This window comes from Microtus pennsylvanicus, chromosome 10 (genome assembly GCF_037038515.1).
Source record: "Microtus pennsylvanicus isolate mMicPen1 chromosome 10, mMicPen1.hap1, whole genome shotgun sequence".
Lineage (NCBI taxonomy): Eukaryota > Metazoa > Chordata > Mammalia > Rodentia > Cricetidae > Microtus > Microtus pennsylvanicus.
In genome coordinates, this window is record NC_134588.1 from 93097716 (window position 1) to 93119039 (window position 21324).

The following is a 21324-nucleotide window of genomic DNA, read 5'->3' on the forward strand; positions in this document are numbered from 1 at the left end:
TGGCAGTAAGAACACATACTTAATCCAAGTAGATACTTCCTTATCTATTGCTAGTCAACTGAATATGTTTGATAATATCTTTTACCTCCTCCTCCATCAATTCATGTTCCTGATTTTTGTTTTCTAGCTAGGATGACATAAAACTCCCTTCATTCCCCCCCCCTCCATTTTACTGTGTCAAGTGTTGGTGGGATTCTATCAGTTTGATTAGCTCTAAATGACCTCCTGGGAGAACTAGTTGAAAACCAGGAGTGACTGACCGCTCCACTTGATGACCTAGAAGTCATTTTAGTTCCTATACTCCTTTAAAGCTCTATGTGAAGCCATCTTCAAGCCCGCTTGAAGTGCAGCACAGGTTTGTCAGTGATGCCTCTGGCCGTTAGGGCAATGCCGATTTCTGGGTTCTTTCCTAGAAGTTCCCACCTAGTGTTTACTCTGGTAAGTGTCCATCACGAAAAATGGAGATATTTGAATACGTTAAAGAATATCATTAAAGAATGACAGGGTTCTGACTATGAGAAAAGGCTTGAACAGGAAAGCTGATGAAAAAAATTATGAGGGCACATAAGTATGATAAAGCCAAGCAAATCGAGCCAAATTCTTTAAATATAACCATGAGTTAGACAGATGAAACGTGTGCATCAAATTTTGAGTATATAGTGGGAAGGTGACGCTCTGCCAAATGTCTCTGCAGTAACACAATGAATGACATTTAAAAGAGATCAGTGTGGTTGGTGCGGTGGGATAGAGTGATGGGTTTATTCCCTTGAGATCCTATGACTCTCCTTTCTCCTCTTCTATACTGTCAGTATAGACTGAATGTTTTCATGTGCTTGTTTCTCAGAAAAAGAAAAAATATGATTTCCTAGAGCTGGTCATTAGAAGATCAGCCTAAGTTCTTGTAAGCATTTCCAGCCATTTTGACATCACTCACCTGCCAACATTATTTACAGCATTCACGCTCCCTAGCAGAAAAATAGCGGACAATGAGGACTACTGAGAACTCAAGAACAATGGCAATGGGTTTCTGATCCTACTGCACGCACTGGCTTTGTGGGAGCCTAGGCAGGTTGGATGCTCAACTTACTAGACCTGGATGGAGGTGGGGGTTCCTTGGACTTCCCACAGGACAGGGAACCCTGATTGCTTTTCGGGCTGGGGGGAGACTTAATTGGGGGAGGGGGAGGGAAATGGGAGGCGGTGGCGGGGAAGAGACAGAAATCTTTAATAAATAAATAAATTTAAAAAAAACAAAGAAAATGAATACCAAAATGAGCAAGACAGAAAACAAACAGGAAAGACTGAAAAACCAAAAAAAAAAAAAAATGGAGTTAAAGTATTTCAAGAAAATCTAGTAATGTTTTAAGTTAAGTTTATGGTTTTGTTTTGGGCTGCATTCAGAGTTGTCCTGGGCTCATGTGACCCACAGATCATAGGTTAGACATGCCCTGGGCTCATGTAATCCATGGATCATGGGTTAGAAAAGTCCTGGGCTCATGTGACCCAAAGAACCTGGGTTAGACATGCCCTTGGCTAATGTGACCCAAAGAACCTGGGTTAGACATGCCCTGGGCTCATGTGACCCAAAGAACCTGGGTTAGACATACCCTGAATTCTTGTGATCCACAGACCCTGGGTTAGACATGCCTGAAAGAGCCTCTGTAACATCCCTGACCAAGACTCAACTACCTTCTTTTGTCTGAGAGATAGTGACTGAGTACCTTGTTATGTGACTAGAGAGCTCATTCTACTGCTAGCTATATTCCTTAAATCATTTGATTTCTAGCAAGAGCAAATCCATCAACATTCCAAATGGTTCAGATTCTGTGAGAAACCACATCTAAAAATTTCTTAAGACATGCTTTTCTCGTGAGTCCCTTAAGCAATTGAACACTGGCCACCTTGATAGATGGTCACATTAAAATCAGGACAAGAAGTTGCTGTCTCAGAATAAAATAAAACATAATCCTTGACCTGGGTACCCAGGATCTATCACACAGCTGCTTTATGGGGGCATTGCTGAAAAGTGAATACGTCATTCACTTAACAACCTGCTTTTCCATTTACTAATATTCCCTTAATTCTTAATGGTTATCAGCAGCTCCTTTAGGCTCAGGAAATTGGCATGCAGGACTCAGGTCTCTCCTTCCAGCAAGGGAGACATGGGGCTGACCTCAGGTCATTGGGTTTGATGGCAAATGCCCTTACCCCCGAGGCATCTTGTTCGCCCACTTCTCCCTCTGTTGAGGGAGAGTTTTCTAGGTAAAATATTCTTCCTTAGCAAATATGTAGTTTATTCTCCATTGCTTTAAATATAACACCACACTGTTGCCTGGCTTACATGGTTTTTGCGCTGGTTCAGATGAACCAGGGCTCTGGATAGTCCAGACTTTGGGTCTCTTCTTTTCGTGGTTGGTGTCTGCACATTTGAGGAAGAGAAAGCGGTAACAATTTTTTCTTTGTCTTTACTCTTCTACTTCTTCATTTCCTCCTCCTCCTCTTCCTCCTCCCTTTTTCTTTCACCTAGCTGTGCTTTGGCATATGTCAGCTGGTATCGGCTGTGGGGAGCACCTTCTTCTCAGGTTCTCCGACTGGACCAGGCTACTGCTTGTGTCCTGTGCTCAAATAAGGATGCATTGCATGGTCCAGTGAGGTCACTAACTGGATGTTGCTGCAGTCAGGTAGAGCTGCTGGCTAGCATCTGTAATCATCTTTAATTAAGTTTATGTGATGTAGGCCCTAATCGGGCTTCTATTTGTGCATGGCCATGAGTTGGGTTCCGAGACTGGGAAAGGCTGTGGGTGCTGCTCTTGGGCCACTTGGAATGGCAGGGCCAGAGACTATGCTAGACAGCTATGTATAATCTCAGGCTTTCCTTCCAGTTTGGGCTCACACTGAACCTCAGGCTGCACTAAATGTCTTCCCAGTCCCATCTCTCCGTGGTCACTAGGGTTGGAGAGACCAGATGCTGAAGAAATATTGGGGTACAAACTTGCCTTTAACAAAAGGCCTTTTTTGTAAAACCCCGGGCTGAGTGGGCAGGTTTCATAATAGGCTGTGGCCAGCAGGATCAAATGTTTCCTCTTAAGTTTATTTGTGTGTATGAGATTGCCTATAACCTTCCGGAAGCCTGGTGCCTTGCTCTGAGGCTGGTCAGGGCCATCACACTCCACGTGTGCAAATGTATACACCCTCACCCAGCACGTCTGGAGAAACCTTACACAGAGTGCTAAGGCTACGTGAACAGTTGGCAGTAGCTGTGATTCAAAGCCAACAAATCTGTGTGCATGCATTTTTGTTTTGTCTTGTTTTTGTTTGTTTTTCAAGGCAGGCCTTCTCCGTGTAGCTTTGGAGCCTGCTGTCCTGCAACTAGCTCTTGTAGACCAGACTGGCCTTGAACTCACAGAGATCTGTCTGCCTCTGCCTCCTGAGTGTGGGATTGAAGGCTTGCACCACCACCACTTGGCATGTACATGCCTCTTAAAGTACTATACCATCTTCTCTTTAATTACGCAACTCCATAAGGCAGTGCATGTACTGGTCACAGTGAGACCCACTTCATTTTGTTTCTTCTTTTTTTAAATTTATTTTATTTATGTATACAGTATATGCCTGTGTGCCAAAAGAGGGCACCAGATCTCACAGATGGTTGTGAGTCATGATGTGGTTGCTGGAAATTGAACTCAGGATCTCTGGAAGAGAGCAGCCAGCGCTCTTTACCTCTGAGCCTTCACTACAGCCCTGTTTTGTTTATTTCTAATTGTCCCCCGTTATTCCAGTCTTGCCAGTGTCCGCAGTGTTCCTCATGAAAATGAGCCTTCTACAAAGAATCCTCTAATGCTGAGAAGGCCACAGGCTCACCCTTTGCCCTCCATCTTCACCATAGTAGGCGTGGGGTTGTGCCATCTTGGAAGGGACATAACATTGTGAAAATGAAAACAGTTCTCTTACCCTCAAGATATTATTGGTTCCATGGTTCTAGAAGATACCTTATTTGCATTCTGAGATGCTTCCTAATGTGCCTTGTCTGGGGATAGTCATGAGTTGTATTCTTTGGAGGACTGAAGATGGGAAACTCCTAGTCCATCATTCTGCTCTGTCTCCCTTCTAATTTTGTTCTTGAGAGGCCATGATATTCTAATGTCTCAGCCATGCTTGCTCATGCATTTTAGGTTAACGTACTTCTTTTTGATTCCTCCTCCTTCGCTTTTCCTCCTTTCCTTCTCCCCCTTCTCCTCCTTTTTCTTCTTTTTCAGTTGAGAGTCGATCCATGACAAATAGAAAGAAGAAAGGAACGCAGCAAGTAGAAGAAAGAAGTCAAGCTGAAAACTGTGCTGGTGCCTCTGCCACCAGCAGAGGCGAATCCTCCAAGAAAAACTCTTCTCCAGAAGTCCGTCCTCAGGCTAAGGTAGGCCAGGGCAGCTCCTTGGTCCTCGTGAGGACCCCCTCCCATGACTCTCCCTCTCATCCAGCTCAGGAAGCCTGCTTTTTGGCTCAGAGCATACAAAGCAGGAAAGCAAGGCCAGGATAAGAAAGATCTGTCTGCATTACAAAAAGAAAAGTCAGTCAAATTCATCAATTTATGTAGCCTGGAAGCTTCTAGTTTCTGCCATGCTCTGGGCATACTAACACATTGCTATCTTAGCCTCTACTGGAAGAAAACTCTGCCAGGGACCATTTTCAGTGAGTATGTTTTAGGGTGTGGTTGGCATTCATCTTGTGAGGAGGTTTAGGAAGTGAGGGAATGGGGGAGAATTTCAAGTTCAGTGGAATTGCAACCAGGAGTTCAGTCTGTGCAGTGAGAGAATTAGGGACTAAGAATGCCCTTCAGGGTTGTCACAATCCCTATACTCACTATGTGCCCGCTCTTTTAGTGGGGAAGTGGCTCTTTGTAACAGAGGGAATAAAACTGAAGATAGTCTTTGACCCTTAGTCCTGACAGAGAAGCATGCTGGGAGCCACCACAAAACCCATCAAGCACATGCAGTTTTATTCCCCATGAAGGCATTGTCATCATTTTCCAGAGGGATGAATTTAGGGTGTGTCCACCATTCTGTCTAGAGCACCCACCCACTTCCTCTGTGCTTGGCTCAGAAATTTCCAGAATTGCCAAGAAAACAATACTAAGGTTTAAATGTTGTATTTTAATCAAAGACATGAAAACACATATTGTATAGTCTGATAGATACAAAGAGAATTCCTAGGCCTGGAAACAAAAAGTTCTGCAATAGTCCTCAGTGAATTTGGCATTTTCCTGCTTTGGACCAGATTGAGTGTGGGATGCTGATCACCAGATGTAGTGTTGGGCTCACATTTCAAGGTTTCCCAGAAACCCAGTTCAAAATCTACTCTTCCGGGCCTCTTTTCCTAAGTGTCTCTCTTTGCTTACAGGTAGTTAATTACTTATAAGACAGTAGCATTGTTTCTAAAGCATACACAAGCGTGAGCAGACGCATACCTGCACCTGCACACACACACACACACACACACACACACACACACACACACTGTCTCCTATCCCTCTTATTTTCTTAATTTGGAAGAACAAAATCCAAGATGAGCATACAATCACCATAGTCTGGTTGCGGAGAGGAAAGCCCATTTATCATTGGGTACATCCCTGTAGTGAGTTTATTGTGGGTCCTCAATAAGGAATGCACTTTTGTCCTTTGTTAAATCAATTAAAATGGTTTGTTATATTATCCCCATGAAGCAGACTTAACATTTTATATGTTGTGTTACAATATTTTATTTGACAAAATCCTTTTTTTTGGTATTTAAATGATTTCAGTGATTTATAACTACAAACGTTAAGATATAACTTTTTGGCAAGCCTTAGTATATAATTCATGGCTTCTAAGAGTAAACTCACAAAGGTAGAGCTGATTCTGATTTCCACTCTCCCTTTAATCCATCTGCAGGCGCTCATCCCAGATCTCTTCGTTTACTCGCACTTAATGATCTGTGTTTTATTGTGCACAGGATATTCCTGGGGATGTGGAGTGCTCTGTGCACATCAGTAAACCTTCCCATCCGTACACGAGAGTCCCATAAATGCTCAGAACACTGTAATAGAATCACAAGAAGACAAGGTCAGATTAAGCGCCAGCAATGATTCAGGTTTATGACACACTCTTTTCCTAAATTACATGACAAGGAAGGAATCTGACTGAGGAATTCTGTCACCACCTAAATACAGAACATGAAGTATCCATTTTGTGTTTTTTCAGTCTAGATAATTCCAAGGCTCCAATCTTTTCCTCACTTCTCCATCTTCCCTTCAACTCAGCCTTTTCTGGCTTCCTGGGGTTTATCTGAATGAAGGCTGCCTCTCTTACAGTGTTGACCCATAACTAACATCTCTTCTCTGTGGTCACAGCCTCAGAAGCAGCAGATCGTGGCAGAGCAGGAAGCTATCAGAGAAGGTTTACAGAAAGATCCACTGGCGGTCTTGGTGTTGAAAACTACGAATCCTTTCAAGTGTGAGACTGAGGAAGACATATTCCATGCAACAGTGGCCAACTCGACCGCATTTTTCTTCGTAAAAGTTCTATATGCACCATTTAAAGATAAATTTACCCCAAGGAGAACAATTAAAATATCAAACTATCTTTGGCACAGTAACTTCTTGGAGGTGACCAGCTCCTCAACTGTGGTTGATGCTGACGCTGACCACAAAGTCTGTGTCCCAAATAACATTAGGCTAAAAGCTGGAAGAACTCCCACAATTAAGATGCTGAAGACCCAGCCTTGTGGAACAATTGTGAATGGGACGTTTAAAGTCCAGAAGGTAATTCCTGTATGCAATTTTATATTGATTGGAATAAAAAATATAACACCTGTCCTAAGCTTTGACAGAACTCTAGAAATTATGTTTTATTTTTTTCTCTCTATATAGAACAGGACAATTGAAATCAATTAAATAGTTGATTTTAAACAATTTTAACAATCAAAAAAAAACAATTTAATAAAGTTAAAGATTTGTAGGATAATAATTTGCCAAAACTTGTGTGCAAAGCTCACAAAAGTTTTATACTGTGTGTATTTTGTTTGCTTCGTCTTTTGAGACAGGGTCTTTTACTGTGTAGCTTTAGTTGGTCTGGCATGCTCTAAGGTTCCTCTGCCTCTGCCTGCTGATCCATGTGCATGCCACTGCCCCCAGCAAATGTTTTGAAGCCACTTTTATTTACGTTGTTACCCTTGTAACCTGTGAAACATAGACACGGCTATTTCCCTGTGTTGATTTTACACACTTATTACCATCCACTTTCAAAGTCACTTTTGCTTTGAGCATCCTTCAGATGTGTGCTCATTGATGAACGAGGGGACTGATGAGCAGGCCCTGGAAGACCTAGTATTGAATGAAGAGAATGGAAGAGTTAGCAGAGAATCCTAGCTAGATGCTGGGTATCTTTGTTGGAGTTTCTGTTGCTGAGAAGAGATCCCATGACCCCAGCAACTTTATAAAGGAATACATTTAGTTGGGACTGGCTTACAGGTTCAGAGTTTACGTCCATTATTCTCATGGCAGGAAGCATGGCTGCATGCAGGCAGACATGGTGCGGGAGAAGTAGCTGAGAGTTCTACATCTGGACCCATAGACAGTAGAAAGAGAGAGTGAGCCACTGGCTTGAGTTCCTGAAACCTCAAAGCCCACCCTTAGGGACACATTTCCTCCTGTAAGATCACACCTACTCCAACAAGGCCTAATTTTTTTCATATAATGCCCTTCCCTATAAACCTGTGGCTGCTTTTTTTTTATTCAAACTACCACATGGGAATCAGGGAAACTATCTTTGCGTGAACAACTTTCTGGCCTAAGACAGATCCTGAAGGACCATTGGGAATGTTGATGATTTCTTCCCCTAGTAGCTGGATGACCTCTAGCTCTGTCAGAAAAGGTAGCAGGAGTAAATTGTCTTCCTTGAAAAAGTAAAGCATAAAAATACCTATTTTTAACTTCTCAGTTTTGAACTTTCTATTTGGTCAACTACTCACTAATGTCTATTCACATGGTCAATCAAACTAACTCTCAAATACTGTACATATTTTACGTATCTAACTAGTATCTGGTCCCATTCTAATCCAGATTTGATTGTGAATGATATGTTGTCCTTGATATTCTGACTTTTAGACTTCTTCACTAGATCTTTTATTGTTAGTTTGTGCATCTCTCTGGATTTATGTCACTAAGTGACCTTCCTTTTAACCATAAGGTCTTCTTTTTTCTTCTCTTCTCTTCCTTTCCTTTCCTTTCCTTTCCTTTCCTTTCCTTTCCTTTCCTTTCCTTTCCTTTCCTTCCCTTCCCTTCCCTTCCCTTCCCTTCCCTTCCCTTCCCTTCCCTTCCTTTCATTTCCTTCCTGCTTTCTTTTCCTTCTCTTCCTTTCTTATGCCTCCTGTACACTGGCCCTGGAGCAGCCCCATTTTCCCCATCTATTAGTTGTTTCTTTGAACCATCCTGGCTTCCCAGAGGAAAAAAGGTTTGAGACTAGAAAGATGGACAGAAGGGACATGCTTTTAGTAGGATTCTCCCACCTCCTCCATTGACATTTGCTAATACCGGTTAGGTCGAAGCCTTTTAGTTTGGAAGCTGGAATTCCTCCTTATATTTCTTTTGGAAAGTTGCTCCTGTCTTGTCTGATAATTGATTTACATGCCGCTCTTCCTTAGTCCTCTCAGTGGAGCTTGGTTGTTGTTTTTTTTTTTTTCACAGATAACAGAGCAGCAAAAGGACAGAGTACTGTATGGTGTACAAGACAAAACAGGGGAGATGGACGTGTTGGTGCTTGGAAACCAGGACAAAATAAAATGCGAGAAAGAAGATAAGCTTAGACTCGTATTTTTTGAAGTGTCAGAAGATGGAGAGAAGACACAGTTGAAATCAGGACCCTACAGCTTCTTTAAGGTATGGAAGAATGTCAGTTCTCAAAAGACTACATTATTTTGTGTTTTATGTCAGAAAGCAGAAAAGAGACTGATGAACAGGATATGACACAGAAGAGCCCATATGTAGTGTGTTTTCATCTTACAGAACTGAGGACCCTGGCTTTAGAAAATTATTCTTATCCTAGATGCCCAGCTATAAACCCATGGGTGTCACAAAGACACCCATACAAACTCTCTCTCTCTCTCTCTCTCTCTCTCTCTCGCTCGCTCGCTCTTGCTCTCTCTGTCTCTCTCTGTCTCTCTCTGTCTCTCTCTCTCTCTCTCTCTCTCTCTCTCTCTCTCTCTCTCTCTCTCTCTCTCTCTGTCTCTCTCTCTCTCTCTCTCTCTCTCTTTCTCTCTCTCGGAACTCAACAGTGAGTTTTTGGACTACAGTCTAAATCTAATGAAAGCAAGCTGTCTGAAGTTCCACAAATCATTCTGACAAATGCAGTTGTAAGTCAAGACAGACTTTAAAAACCTTGAAAACAAATCTCTGAGCAAGTTCAACGTGCTGCGCACTGCGCGCCCGTCTGCGCTCTGTGCGCTAGAATCCAGTTAGCAAGCTTCTGGAAAGGGGCTGGAGGTTGAAGAAACACACACAGAAACAGACAGACACACAGACCTCCCATCACTGGTACAAAGCTCCTCTTTAATAGCACCATGGAGGCTTAAATATCCTACAGTCAATGGCCAACAGATAAAAATCCCATCCTCGGATCCTCTAGGCAAAGCACAGCTTTTAGTGACTTCAATTAGAAGGCTCTAGCAGGGAAGAGCAGCTGAAGGCCAGGACTCAGTTAGTACCAACACCAACCCTTCATGTATTTACCATAGTCCAGGGCAGTTAAGTAAGTCATCACAGCACCCTTCTCCTTATCTGATTGTCATAGCTTTACTCTCTTCCCCACTACTTATCAGTGTTTATATAAGCGCTGTCTCTGTGTAAGTTTGAGATAGAGACCTGAGAAATCTTTGTATATGTCCTTATTATGTAGGCATGTATTTATTTGGAGCAGATAGACTTCAAGAAAGTCATCAAAGAGTGAAAGGATTAAGGGACATGGGGAGGGGGAGGAGATGTTATATGAAGGGAGGCACATTTCAGGAGAATGCAGTAGCTGGAAGTAGAAGAGAGTTAAGTGATCAATAACATCTCAGTCTTCATCTTTCTTTTCCACCCAGGTTATTAAGACCCCAAAGCCAAAAACTGAGCAAAAAGAAAAATGTAAATTGAAGTCAACTCATCTAAACAACACTTCTTTGAAGGATTCTAATACTACTTCTTGAACCAGACTGAGCTGCCTGAGGACAGAAGTTTACAAGCTCTTCATCCTATCCTATTAGTTCAAAAAGGATAAATACTTGACAATTCCTCTGTTAGCTGTAGAGCAAAACAAAACAAAAATCTAGTAAAAAAAATTCAGTATCAGGCATGAGAAACCCCCTTTTGAGTAGCTGATTGTCTAGGAGACTCCCAAAACATTATGGGCTATTGCTCTTGCCCTTGGTTGATCCCCAGAGGTGAAGATAAGTTCATACTGCTGAAGATACCATGCACTTCAGACATAAGGTTCAGAGGTCCCTGAGCTGTAACTGACCTGAGAGTCTTCTGCCCAAGGATTATCTTTCACAAAACCAGAACGTGCCATACAGACTTCCCAAAGAGGGAGGCAACCATCAGTAGCACCCAGTTATGATGCCTAAGAATCATAAAGATGAGCAACATGGCACAATAATCCTAAGGGTGAGTTAGTGTCATGAATGCCTTAGTAGTAACCAACAGTTCTTTAATTGGACTTAATTCCCACTCAACAAGAAAGAAATCATTCCTGGTATTAGAAACATAGCCAACTACTCTGGATTAGTGAAGTCATGAATTGCAGAGGTCAGACATGCTGAATCTTTCCGGTAAGCCTTGTGGTGCTACACCCATTAATAGAAATGGGTAATCAAGATGTGGGAATTAGCCAGTAAGAGGCTAGAGCTAATGGGCCAAGCAGTGTTAAAAAGAATACAGTTTCCATGTTGTTATTTTGGGGCATAAGCTAGCCAGGTGGCCAGGAGCCGGGTGGCAGGAACGCAGCCCGCTGCTCCTTCTACAAATAATGTTAGTTTAAATAGAATTTTGATGATTAAGGGTCTCTAACAAATCTGGTAATGGACTATATATATATAGTATAGACAGAGGTTAGTTTAGTGGGAAAATTAATAAAGGTAAAAGTAGGATATAGTGTTGGCCCCGGGAGAAGCAGAGGATAGAAAATAGGAGTGAGCAAGTGTCACGCAGCTAGGAAGTAGCAGTTTCTCTTGAGGACTCACAGAGACTGTGGTTTAGGTTAAAGATTAAGGAAAACAATTGAGTCCCGGGAATTAAGCTAGCTCAAGGGTTTTTAATCTTGATGCTGGGAAATATGTACATGGGGTCAGTGTGCATCACAGCTAAAAACAAGCTTTAAATAATAACTTCATGTAACTGAAAAGCAAAGAGTTGCATGGTCCATTAAGGTCATTGTACAAGCCTCTAAAATAGGAATAATGAAAGAAATAGCCTGTTTTTCTGGCAATAATAAAAAGTACTACCTATGTAAAAGTCTAAAAGACAAATGTGTAACTAAGTGTGAGTTTTTCAGCAAATTCATAAAGATATGGTTAAGAAATATAGTGGAGTTGAGTTATTCCAGAAAAATATTTTTATGCTGATTATTTAGTAACTGTGTAATAACTTTTGGTTATGGGAAACATCCTTCTCTTTGTAATTGACTTGGTGTGGGTATTGTAAAAAGGGCTTCTGAAAATAAAGAAGTAGAAGAAACTTTTATCCCTCAGAAAAGAAGCCTGTATGTTTTCTTGCCAACTCTGCATCTAGTTCTCCGTCTCTCTGACCTGCAGAAGGCTGGACCCTCCAGAGGTTTTAAGAGCCAAAGCTTGGCTTTCTAGTATATACAAACTAAACTCTTTGGCCCATGTGACCCCTGCTACAGTTAGTTAGCACCTTACTGGCAATAGTCATGAAATATGAATAAAGGAATCTGTATTCTAATACAATTCTATTACAATCTTACTTATAGACACAGAAACTTAAAATTTATATAATTTTCCTAAACCACACATTATTATCCTTTGGATTTTGTTCCTGAACAACTAAAAAATGTAAAAGATACTTTTAGTTTATTGGCTACTAAAAAATAACTATGCTATATAAAAACAGGTAAGAGACCATACTTTGCCAATTCCTGATCTTAAACAAAGATACTACAAGTGTTTATAAAATATTTAAAAATAAAATACATGGGAACAATACAAAGAATGAGAGGTAAAATTTAAGAATATAATACTGCTTGCAAAATCTTAATACAGCATGTTAAGCAGTGTAATATTTTTGAAGTATAATCTGTGTGATTAAAGATAGATATTGTGAGCCCTACTGAAATAATTTTAAAAATATTTTTAAAGATATTTAAATAATAAAATGACATTGTGATGTTAGTGCATCATATATAGTATGTATGTATGTATATATATATATATATATATATATATATATATATATAGCCTATATAGTATAGGGAAAGCAACATCTTTCATGTGTCAAAATATAGTGTTCTTTTTCATAAAGGTATCAACACAAAAATATATAAAAATATTTTACAATTTGATGTCCATATTAAAAAATATATAAAAATATTTTACAATTTGATGTCCATATTAAAAAATGATGGGTCCAAATTTATAACTTACAAAATTAACTAAAAATATAAAATCATTGGCTTAGCTGTAAATATCTCAAGCCTCAAAATATTCTACTGGGTTCTCTATAACTTGTATGTAGGCAAATTTTCTTCTCTGTGATTCTAGAGTTCACACAGCTATTTGCTGTTGAGTTTAAGCTTTATTGCATTGTGATCAGATAGGGATACATAGAGGGATTTCAGGTTTTCTAAATGTGTAAGGATTTGTTGTGTATCCCATTATGTAGTCAATTTTAGATGAGCATCCGTTGGCTGCTGAGCAGAATGTGTGTTCCTCAGTCCAGGTAGACAGCTCTGCAGATATCTGTCAGGTCTGTTTGATGCATATTACCTTTTAATTCTGAAGTTTCTCTACATTTTTGTCCCAGTGGCCTGCTGTTGCAGGAAGTATTGTGGTGAGGCCACCTGCCATTACTGAGGTTCAATTAGTCTGTCTGTGTCCTGAAGTTCAGTAGCATGCTGTTTATGAAACTAGATAATCCACAGTTTGGTAAATAGGTGTTTAGTGTCTTTCTCAGGCAGGGAGGGGGTGAGAAGGTACAGTGTCAATATCTCAGATAATGGGAGTCAAGTAGAAGTCAGGTATACAGCAGACTCGTTTATTTAACAACAGGGGAAAGACTTATAAACCCTCCCAGCACCTAGTCGTTCTGATCCCTTGACAGTTGACATCACATGTTCGTCCCTCACTGGCTAGGCAGGATCAGCATCTCTGATAGTGTCTGTTGCTTGGCACTCAGGAAACACAGCTTGGTCACTCCTCATTGGCTAGGCATGGTCAGGACCTCTGGCAGGGCCAGGCAGACTCCAGCTTGACCCCCTCTGGCCTGGTAGGCCTTAACTTCCTACAACCTCCCCGCCTTTTTTTCCCTTAGCCAATGAATCCCCTCCTTGAAGCATAAGCCTTAGTAACTACAGTACAAACTGCACTCCAGACCCTACGTTCTTTTTAACTTGTTTTTTTTTTTCTGCATGGGACATAGCCTTTTACTTCGAAAAGAGGTCTCTGTCCTTGACTATCTTACCCAAAGTACAAGTTGACATGTATCTCAAACCTGCAGAGCACAATATTTGTTTTATAATAACTTATAAATGGATGAAAGAGACTTCTGGGGAAGAACTACTTTAGATAAAAAGTTTATTATTTTTTTCCAAGTTGAAACATACAGATGGAAAATACAGAGAATCTAAAATGTACAAAAAGCAAAGTAAAAGAACACTGTTTTTTAAAATTAAGAGCCATATATATGTATATATATATCACTATATGATAGATACACATTTTTTGCTTTTTAAATTGTTTTTATTGAGCTATACATTTTTCTTTGCTCTCCCTCCCTTTCTCCCCACATACACATTTTTCTGTACTTGCATCATATCATCATAAACATTATTGTCAGTGTTGTTCAGTTGTGTTTATATCGGAATTTAGGTACATTCCCATAGCTGAATGGGGATTGGGTGGTTCTATGTCTCTCCTCCTAGCCCGGATGACCTTGAAGAAGACAAGGATGAAATCAGGTTAGCTGAGATGCAGCTGGTCACACTCTTCTTTATTCACACTGCCCCCATGAGTCACTTATCTTTCCTTACCTATCTCCTTTACCGAATCTCTATCCTTTGAATCAACTTGGCTCCCACTTCTTGAGAGCGTAAAATGAGCTAGTTGTACCCTGCCAGGCCTGAGCACAGATAGAAAAGCAGGCGATATGGTGGAGCAATGGTAGGGAAGGAGAAATCAAAGGGTCAAAGGCAGGAGTTGAGTGGAAGACGTCAGTGCAGAGATTGTTAGGAGGAAGGTACGGAGGGCATGCCTGTTGCAGGTGTTTGGAAGGGTGTTAGGAATGTTTGACTTATGGTCCTGGGAATAAGAAATATGAAAACAGTTCCACGTGACTGAATAGGTCAGTTCTTATATTTTATCTACACATTATTGTTGTTAGTCTTTGCTAGCGTTTAGTGAATCCCACTGTGTGACAAGAGCGTGGACTTTTGTTTGTTGTGTTCTCATTGGCTTAAGGCACCCTTGTGAAACATATGGTATTTGTTGTGAGTTCTGTTCATGATCCTCTGTGATGAACATTATTTTCATGTTATAATTGAGGTCCATGAGCTTCAGGGCCTTCAGTAAATTTGAAAATATCAGAGCCAGAGTTTGAAACATAATAGACCCAAATTCCTATCAAATAATTTTCCTGTTTTGATAAATATAACAAATTTTATTATTTAACTTAGGAAGTAATAGTTTGAGAGTCTTTCTGAATATCTTCTTTACACTCTGATTTACTATATTTAGTGGATAGGCCAGGGACCTAGAGGAAAACCAAGCACTACTGTTCTGCTAAAGGAACACAGCAATAAAGTGAATCTTGATGACATTCTGCTATATCTATAGATCTCACGTATACCTATATGTCTCACTCAGTTGGCACCAGAGAAGCTCCTGCCTGGAGTAGGTGGAAACTAACCCAGAGACCCAAATCCAGATAATATGCAAATTGTGAAGGACTTTGGAACATTTAGTCCTACATGGGATGCTTTCATCAACCCTCCACCCCAGGACCTCAGGAAACTATGTGGAGAAGGAGGCAGAAAGAGTGTAGGAGCAGAGCTGTGGAAGACACCAAAGAAACAAGACCTTCTAAATACATCAGGGCAGACACATGAGCTCACAGAGACTGAGTCAGAATGCACAGGGCATGCACAAGTTCATCCCAGATGGGATCCCAACACTTTGAGTGGGAAGTGGATACTAGTTCTTATCCCTAACCAAGAAGCTATTTCTAATAGACAACTGATTGCAAAAGGAAACTTCATTTTCTCTAATGGAATCTCACTGGGTATACAAACCATGCTTAGAAGTAGATGGTTAACTCAAAATGAATTCAAGGGTAGTGTTGTTGTTGTTGTTACATTTCTGATATCTTGTTTCTATGGGGTGTGTGTATGTACATGGTTGTGCATGTATATGTGTTACTTGCTCCTGCTTTTTCTTTTTTTATCCTAGTTATTTTCTTTTGCCTGTTTGTTTCCTAAAGATATATTAGAGAAAAGAGGGGTGGAGGTAGATGGTTTCTGAGAAGGTGGGGAGGATCTGGGAGGATTTAAAAGCGAGGGGAAACTATGATAAGAATATATTCTGTGAAATATATTTTCAAAAAAAGCAAAGAGAATCAAGGCAAAGAAAAATGACCTCATTTTTAAACATGATGATAAGAAGATGTTTACATACGTTAGTGTTTAAAGCTGAATTTCTTTTTCTGCTTCAGCCAAGTCTTAGCATAGAATTAAAAGTGATTGCTAGGAAGGACAGCGATGCCTGAGAGCACACACCTGCAAGTAACTGTGCCTCCCAGATCTCAGCTGCCACCTATCCACACATGAGCTCAATTCAAAGCAGAAGAGTCTAAGCTTGTCCCCTGGCTCACAGCGCATATTGGTAAATTGTCCGTGTACCACCACTTCCTTCTTCCCTGTGTTGTCTTCTATTCCATAGTAAATGAATTCATCCTTCACTGTTTTCTGAAAAAGAAATAATTAACATTCATCTTCTGAGAAATACGTCAAGTGCTGTGACATCTAGGAGAGTTAAATAGTGCCAGCTTGTCTCTGATAAGGCAAATACAGGCCTAGGTTTAGAATTAAAGGTACAAAACAGCTTTGGGGGTTCTGGGTCACAAACCCCATCTTTGGAAATGTCTCTCAAGCTTTTCTTATTTAAGGTTTTCATCTGATGGGTTATTATAGAAAACCTTCCCCCCTACCAAATTGGTGGAGCTGAGAGTTAAAGAGCCCAAGTAGGGAGAAACCAGAATAAAGTTGACTGCCATTGTGGGTATCCTAGGTAATACCACAATAACTAAGAAGGGTGGCTTTGACTCACTGTGTATCTGAGACTAAGTCCCCCTTAAACAGATGATGCTTTCTCAGTGTCCACTTGTGTTTATTCTGTTCCAAATATTTCAACCTGCACCATTTAGCCCTGCTTTTCTCATTTGTATTTTGTTTGCATTGTCAATTATGACTTGTTAGTTTTGTTTTTTTGAGACAGGGTTTCTCTGTGTATCTTAGGCTGTCCTGGAGCTTATTTTATAGACCAGGCTGGACTTGAACTCACAGAGATTCACCTGTCTCTGCCCCCTGAGTGTTGGGATTAAAGGCGTGGGCCACCACACCCAGCACTAAAGTTTCATGATGACAATTAACTCAATCCTGTGTATATAAGAAAGTGTAAGACATGTTTACACTGAAACTTTTTTCAAAGTATACATGCACCCCTTCCATAAAGACGGTAAAATTTTATCGACTGAGAAACAATGCTCAAGATAAAAGCCTAGGGACAATGAGACAAACCTAAGGGTCTAGGGGAGTCAGATGTGACCCCACAGATAGCACCGAGGTGACTGCAATATTGACGACATCCATCCCCAGCCTTCTGGATGGAGAACAGGCTATACATCTCTTCCTTTGAAGACACAATCCTGTGTATTTAACATTCCTGGTTTCCCTAGTGTTTATCTGTGAGTACAAGGACCTTGTGCCCTCTGCACAAATAGGTATGTTTTCTTTTATTTGTGGATGTGAGCTCCAAATCTTTAGATTCAGTGAGTAACCTAGAGTAAATTCAGATTCCAGAAAAGTAAAAAGGGACCATAACAGAAACGTTAAGGATGGGAATAGTAGGGCATGATTTCTATGAAGAAATGAGAAACAATGAGTGTGGGACACTTACCTGGGGAGGGAGGAGATACGACAACACAGAGGGAGATGGAAGGAGGTTTAATTAATATTAAGGATGTATGGAAAAACATAGGGAAATGTATTATTTTGTTCTAATTTAAATTACATATACAATCACACAAACACACACATGCATGGACACACACACACACATACGTGTAAGTGTGCGCACACACCTATATGTAGTTGGATTGAAGTTATGGCATTTCTCCTCCCCCCACCCCTACCACCAAAAAATCCTCCTAGACTAACAAAATCTCCAGTGCCAGGAATGGAATGCTTCCTTTCAACTTGTTAACCAGGGCAGTCCAACAGACCTCAATAACAATATAGGCTACTGCCAGGCAAAGAATGTACGACCCTTTTGCTGAAGGCACTACATAGTTCAGACACAGAATTTGGAGGAACTGATCTGGATTTGGCCTAGAAGCCTCCTCATGAATGACTAACTCTTGTAGTTTCAGAAGAAGCCATGTAAACTGCCAAAGAGAAGAACAATTAACAGTCCAATCCCATCCCAGGTACTAGAAATGAACCCGAACCATGGACAGCATGGCAGGATCTTTGGAAAGGTGGAAGAGTGGCACTTACATCCTGGGAGGAGCCAGCGGTTACTTCATTGGATATAAGGTCCACTCATTAGGAGGGACTATGATGAATTTGACACTGAATTGTTGAGACATGGAAACTAGATGAAAATCTCCTGTCAGTTGCCTGAGCCTGTATGATCTCTAAGTGCATTCTAAATTCATATGTTTTAAGCACAGGAAAGTGAACCTCCCAGCCCTCCCCAAAGGATCTCCTTTTTGCAGAAGATAGAGACCATCAGAAAAGTGTGCAACTGGCCACAATGCACAAATCAAATGACCATGGGGTGCCCTCTTCCAATTAATACATTTTTAACATTGATATAGATATGAATAATTTGCATTAGTATAGATTTTGCTTTATTGATAGAGATTTAAGGTCAATTTTGTTATATGTATAAGTGTTTCTGATTTTGATTAAGGTATTGTGATTGTGTAGTTCATTTAAATATGTAATGTATAATTAAGAAATATAGGTTGTTAATGGATAATCATCGATAATAGTAAAGCTTGTAGTCATGTTAGTTAGATTTTCTAGATATATAGAGATATATTTTAGATAGACATTCTTCATGTCTTTCAAAGATTACAGATTAGGACATTTAATGTTTTAATAACTGAGGACTTTTCATGACAATGAGACACTCTGCTCCTGGCAGCACCAATCTACTTCAAGAGGAAGATGGGCATCGAAGAGGATCCTTATGGAGTTTGATAGCCATTTGGGCAAGAAACTGCTCTTGCCTGGACTATTGCATAAACTGGACACAGAGAACCCGCAGAGAGAGGACTACTGAACTTGCCTAAGGTGAGATGATCTTTCGGGGTTCCTGATTCATGAAAGAGTCTGCGAGACATTCTGCAGGACACAACAGATAGTGACTGAACTGACTTTGAATTTTCCTGCTTTATGGAAATGTCTGCTGGATACTATGGGCCTGAAGGCTGAAGATGGATGCCCCAACGGTACAGAGGAACTTTGGGTGACTGTCCAGGCAGTGAGATGTCTCTGTCATTTCTAGAGTTTTAAAAGTTGCTTTTTTCTTGTTTGCTTAGGTAGTATTGTATCTTTCTGGAGTCTTTGATGGAGTTAAGAATAGTTAGTTATAGTTATAGTTTTCCTTAGTTATGATAAAGATTATTGTAACTTTTACTTGATAACTGTTTTGTTATATGTAATTTTGCTATGTTAAAGTTAAAGCCTTTTTTTTGTTTAAACCGTAAAAGGGGAAATGATGGAGGAAGGTCATTGGCTAATAAAGGAACTGCCTTGGCCCATTTTATTGGTTAGGACATAGGTAGGTGGAGTAAACAGAACAGAACGCTGGGAGAAAGAGGAAGTGAGGTCAGACTCGACAGCTCTCCTCTCCGGAGCAGACGCCTCGGAGAGACGCCATGCTCCCAGCTCCAGGGAAGATGCACGCATGAAGCTCCGACCCAGGATGGACTTAGGCTAGAATCTTCCCGGTAAGACCGATGCTACAGTTTATTAGAAATGGGTTGATCAGGATATCAGAATTAGCCAGTAAGGGCTGGAGGTAATTGGCCAAGCAGTGATTAAAAGGATACAGTGTCCGTGTAATTATTTCAGGGCATAAGCTAGCCAGGCAGGCGGCTGGGGTGTTGGGGACGCAGCCCTGCCGCCGCTCCTTATTACTACATAACATAATCCATACACTTGAGGCTCAGGAAATATCACAGAAGAGGGGGCCGCCAGACTGTAAGAACTGGAGAGCCAGGCTATTTGATTCAGGATAGGTTCTTCTAAAAATAAAGTAAAAAGAGGATGGGAAATAGGGTAGGGGAAATGGTTTTGGAAAAGTTTGGTCAAGATACTTTGTATAAAATTCTCTAAGAATTAATAAAGAAAATATAGGTAAATCAAATGTAATTGAGAGTAGTTTAAAGATGAGGTGATCAGTCTGTTATCAACTTGCATTCTTATTCTTTTTGTCACCACAATTATACAGGCAAGGGTTCGAATACTAGTTATATTTAAGTTGCTACTCATATGGGTAATGAAGAAGGCAAACAAAGTCTTAAGGATACGTGTATTGATGCAAAATACTACAAATAGGTCATCACAGTAAAATGCCAGGTTTCATGTTGAGTCTCTTTGTAAAAATGTTTTCATGGTGATACCTTGATAAGAATGGGAAGAGGTTATGCAACACTTATAAGTGTGAAACTCCACTTCCTGTTTCTGACAAGGGAGGCCTTCCTTTCCTGCATGCATATAATCGATCACATCTAAACTGCCAAGTTACGACTTAAAATCTGAGGTTGCAAATGAAATTTTACAAAATAACACAATGACTTACCGCATACACGGAAAACACTCCATTCACAAATGTCCCTACTCTTTGTAAACAAATAGTATTGATTTTAGGTGTTGCATTGGCTCTTTGTCTCAGGGAAACTGGAATATCCATCATATTGGTGCCTTTCACATCAGATACGCTGGAGGCTGTGCATATTTCTAGAAAACCATTGTGGCCAATGTAATCTGAGATGACAATGACGTTGTTGGGGATGAACTTCTTCTTTAGGACTGTGTCACAAACCTTCACTCTGAAGAATTCAGTCTCAGTGGCCCCTGTGGCATGGAACATCATTCTATTTTCTCTCATGTCAAATGTAAATAGTTGTGTTGCTTTTAATACCATCACTTGTTTGGGACCTTTTTGGGGACCATCTTCCTGAGAAGGCTGCTCAGGTACAGTCTTCAGTCTTGGTTTCTGCATGAAATGCACACAGGAAAGCCAGGAACAGCTAAGACAGACATTAAGGAATATCTCTCCTAGGTAGGGTGGAAAAACATAACCAAAGTCTGATATGCTGTGGTATAATAAATGGGGAATAAATGGAGGTCTGGCAGTAGCTCCAGCAAGTACTAATCACCCATGGCAGGCAAATTGGTTGTATTGCTATTTTTGTGGCATTTGGGAATACACTCAAGGCCTCCTGAATGCCAGGGAAATTCTCTTCCTCTGAGCTACATTTTGAGTCTAACAATACATTTTAAAGCTTAAATTACATTATCTTTTCACACACACACACACACACACACACACACACACACACACACACACACTACTGTCTTTCTTATAAAAAAGGCCTAGGTAGGCAGCTACTGTAAGCATCCAGGGCTCTGCTAATCTGAATAATTGATATTAGGTGCTCGTCCACTTGTATAAGAGCAGCCCTGCAGGAGAATCCTGGATTTGGAAAAGGAAAAATGGTAGAGTTATTTGACAACCTGTCTCCACAGTACTTGCATTATGCACAACCTCTCTCTCTCCCTCTTCCTCCCCTTCCTTCCT

The 21324-nt window shown here is 40.6% G+C and overlaps 2 protein-coding genes across 3 annotated transcripts in view; one reads left to right on the plus strand and one right to left on the minus strand.

The window, feature by feature from the left end:
* Aim2 (absent in melanoma 2) overlaps positions 1–11754 on the plus strand; it is a 43237-nt gene extending 31483 nt beyond the window's left edge. For both annotated transcript variants that reach the window (XM_075987565.1, XM_075987566.1), the window contains exons 3-6: positions 4257–4408; positions 6380–6790; positions 8714–8905; positions 10108–11754. In XM_075987565.1, the coding sequence (XP_075843680.1) occupies positions 4257–4408; positions 6380–6790; positions 8714–8905; positions 10108–10212 (860 nt within the window). In that variant the 3' untranslated portion in view covers positions 10213–11754. The remainder of the gene's footprint in view (positions 1–4256; positions 4409–6379; positions 6791–8713; positions 8906–10107) is intronic.
* A 2658-nt stretch (positions 11755–14412) lies between these two features.
* On the minus strand, positions 14413–20745 carry LOC142859195 (interferon-activable protein 204-like). Its single transcript, XM_075989552.1, has 3 exons — positions 20323–20745; positions 16008–16196; positions 14413–14535 (listed from the first exon to the last, which is right to left on the minus strand). The coding sequence occupies exons 1-3, from the start codon at positions 20743–20745 to the stop codon at positions 14413–14415; spliced, it is 735 nt and encodes a 244-aa protein (XP_075845667.1).
* Positions 20746–21324: the final 579 nt, after the last annotated feature.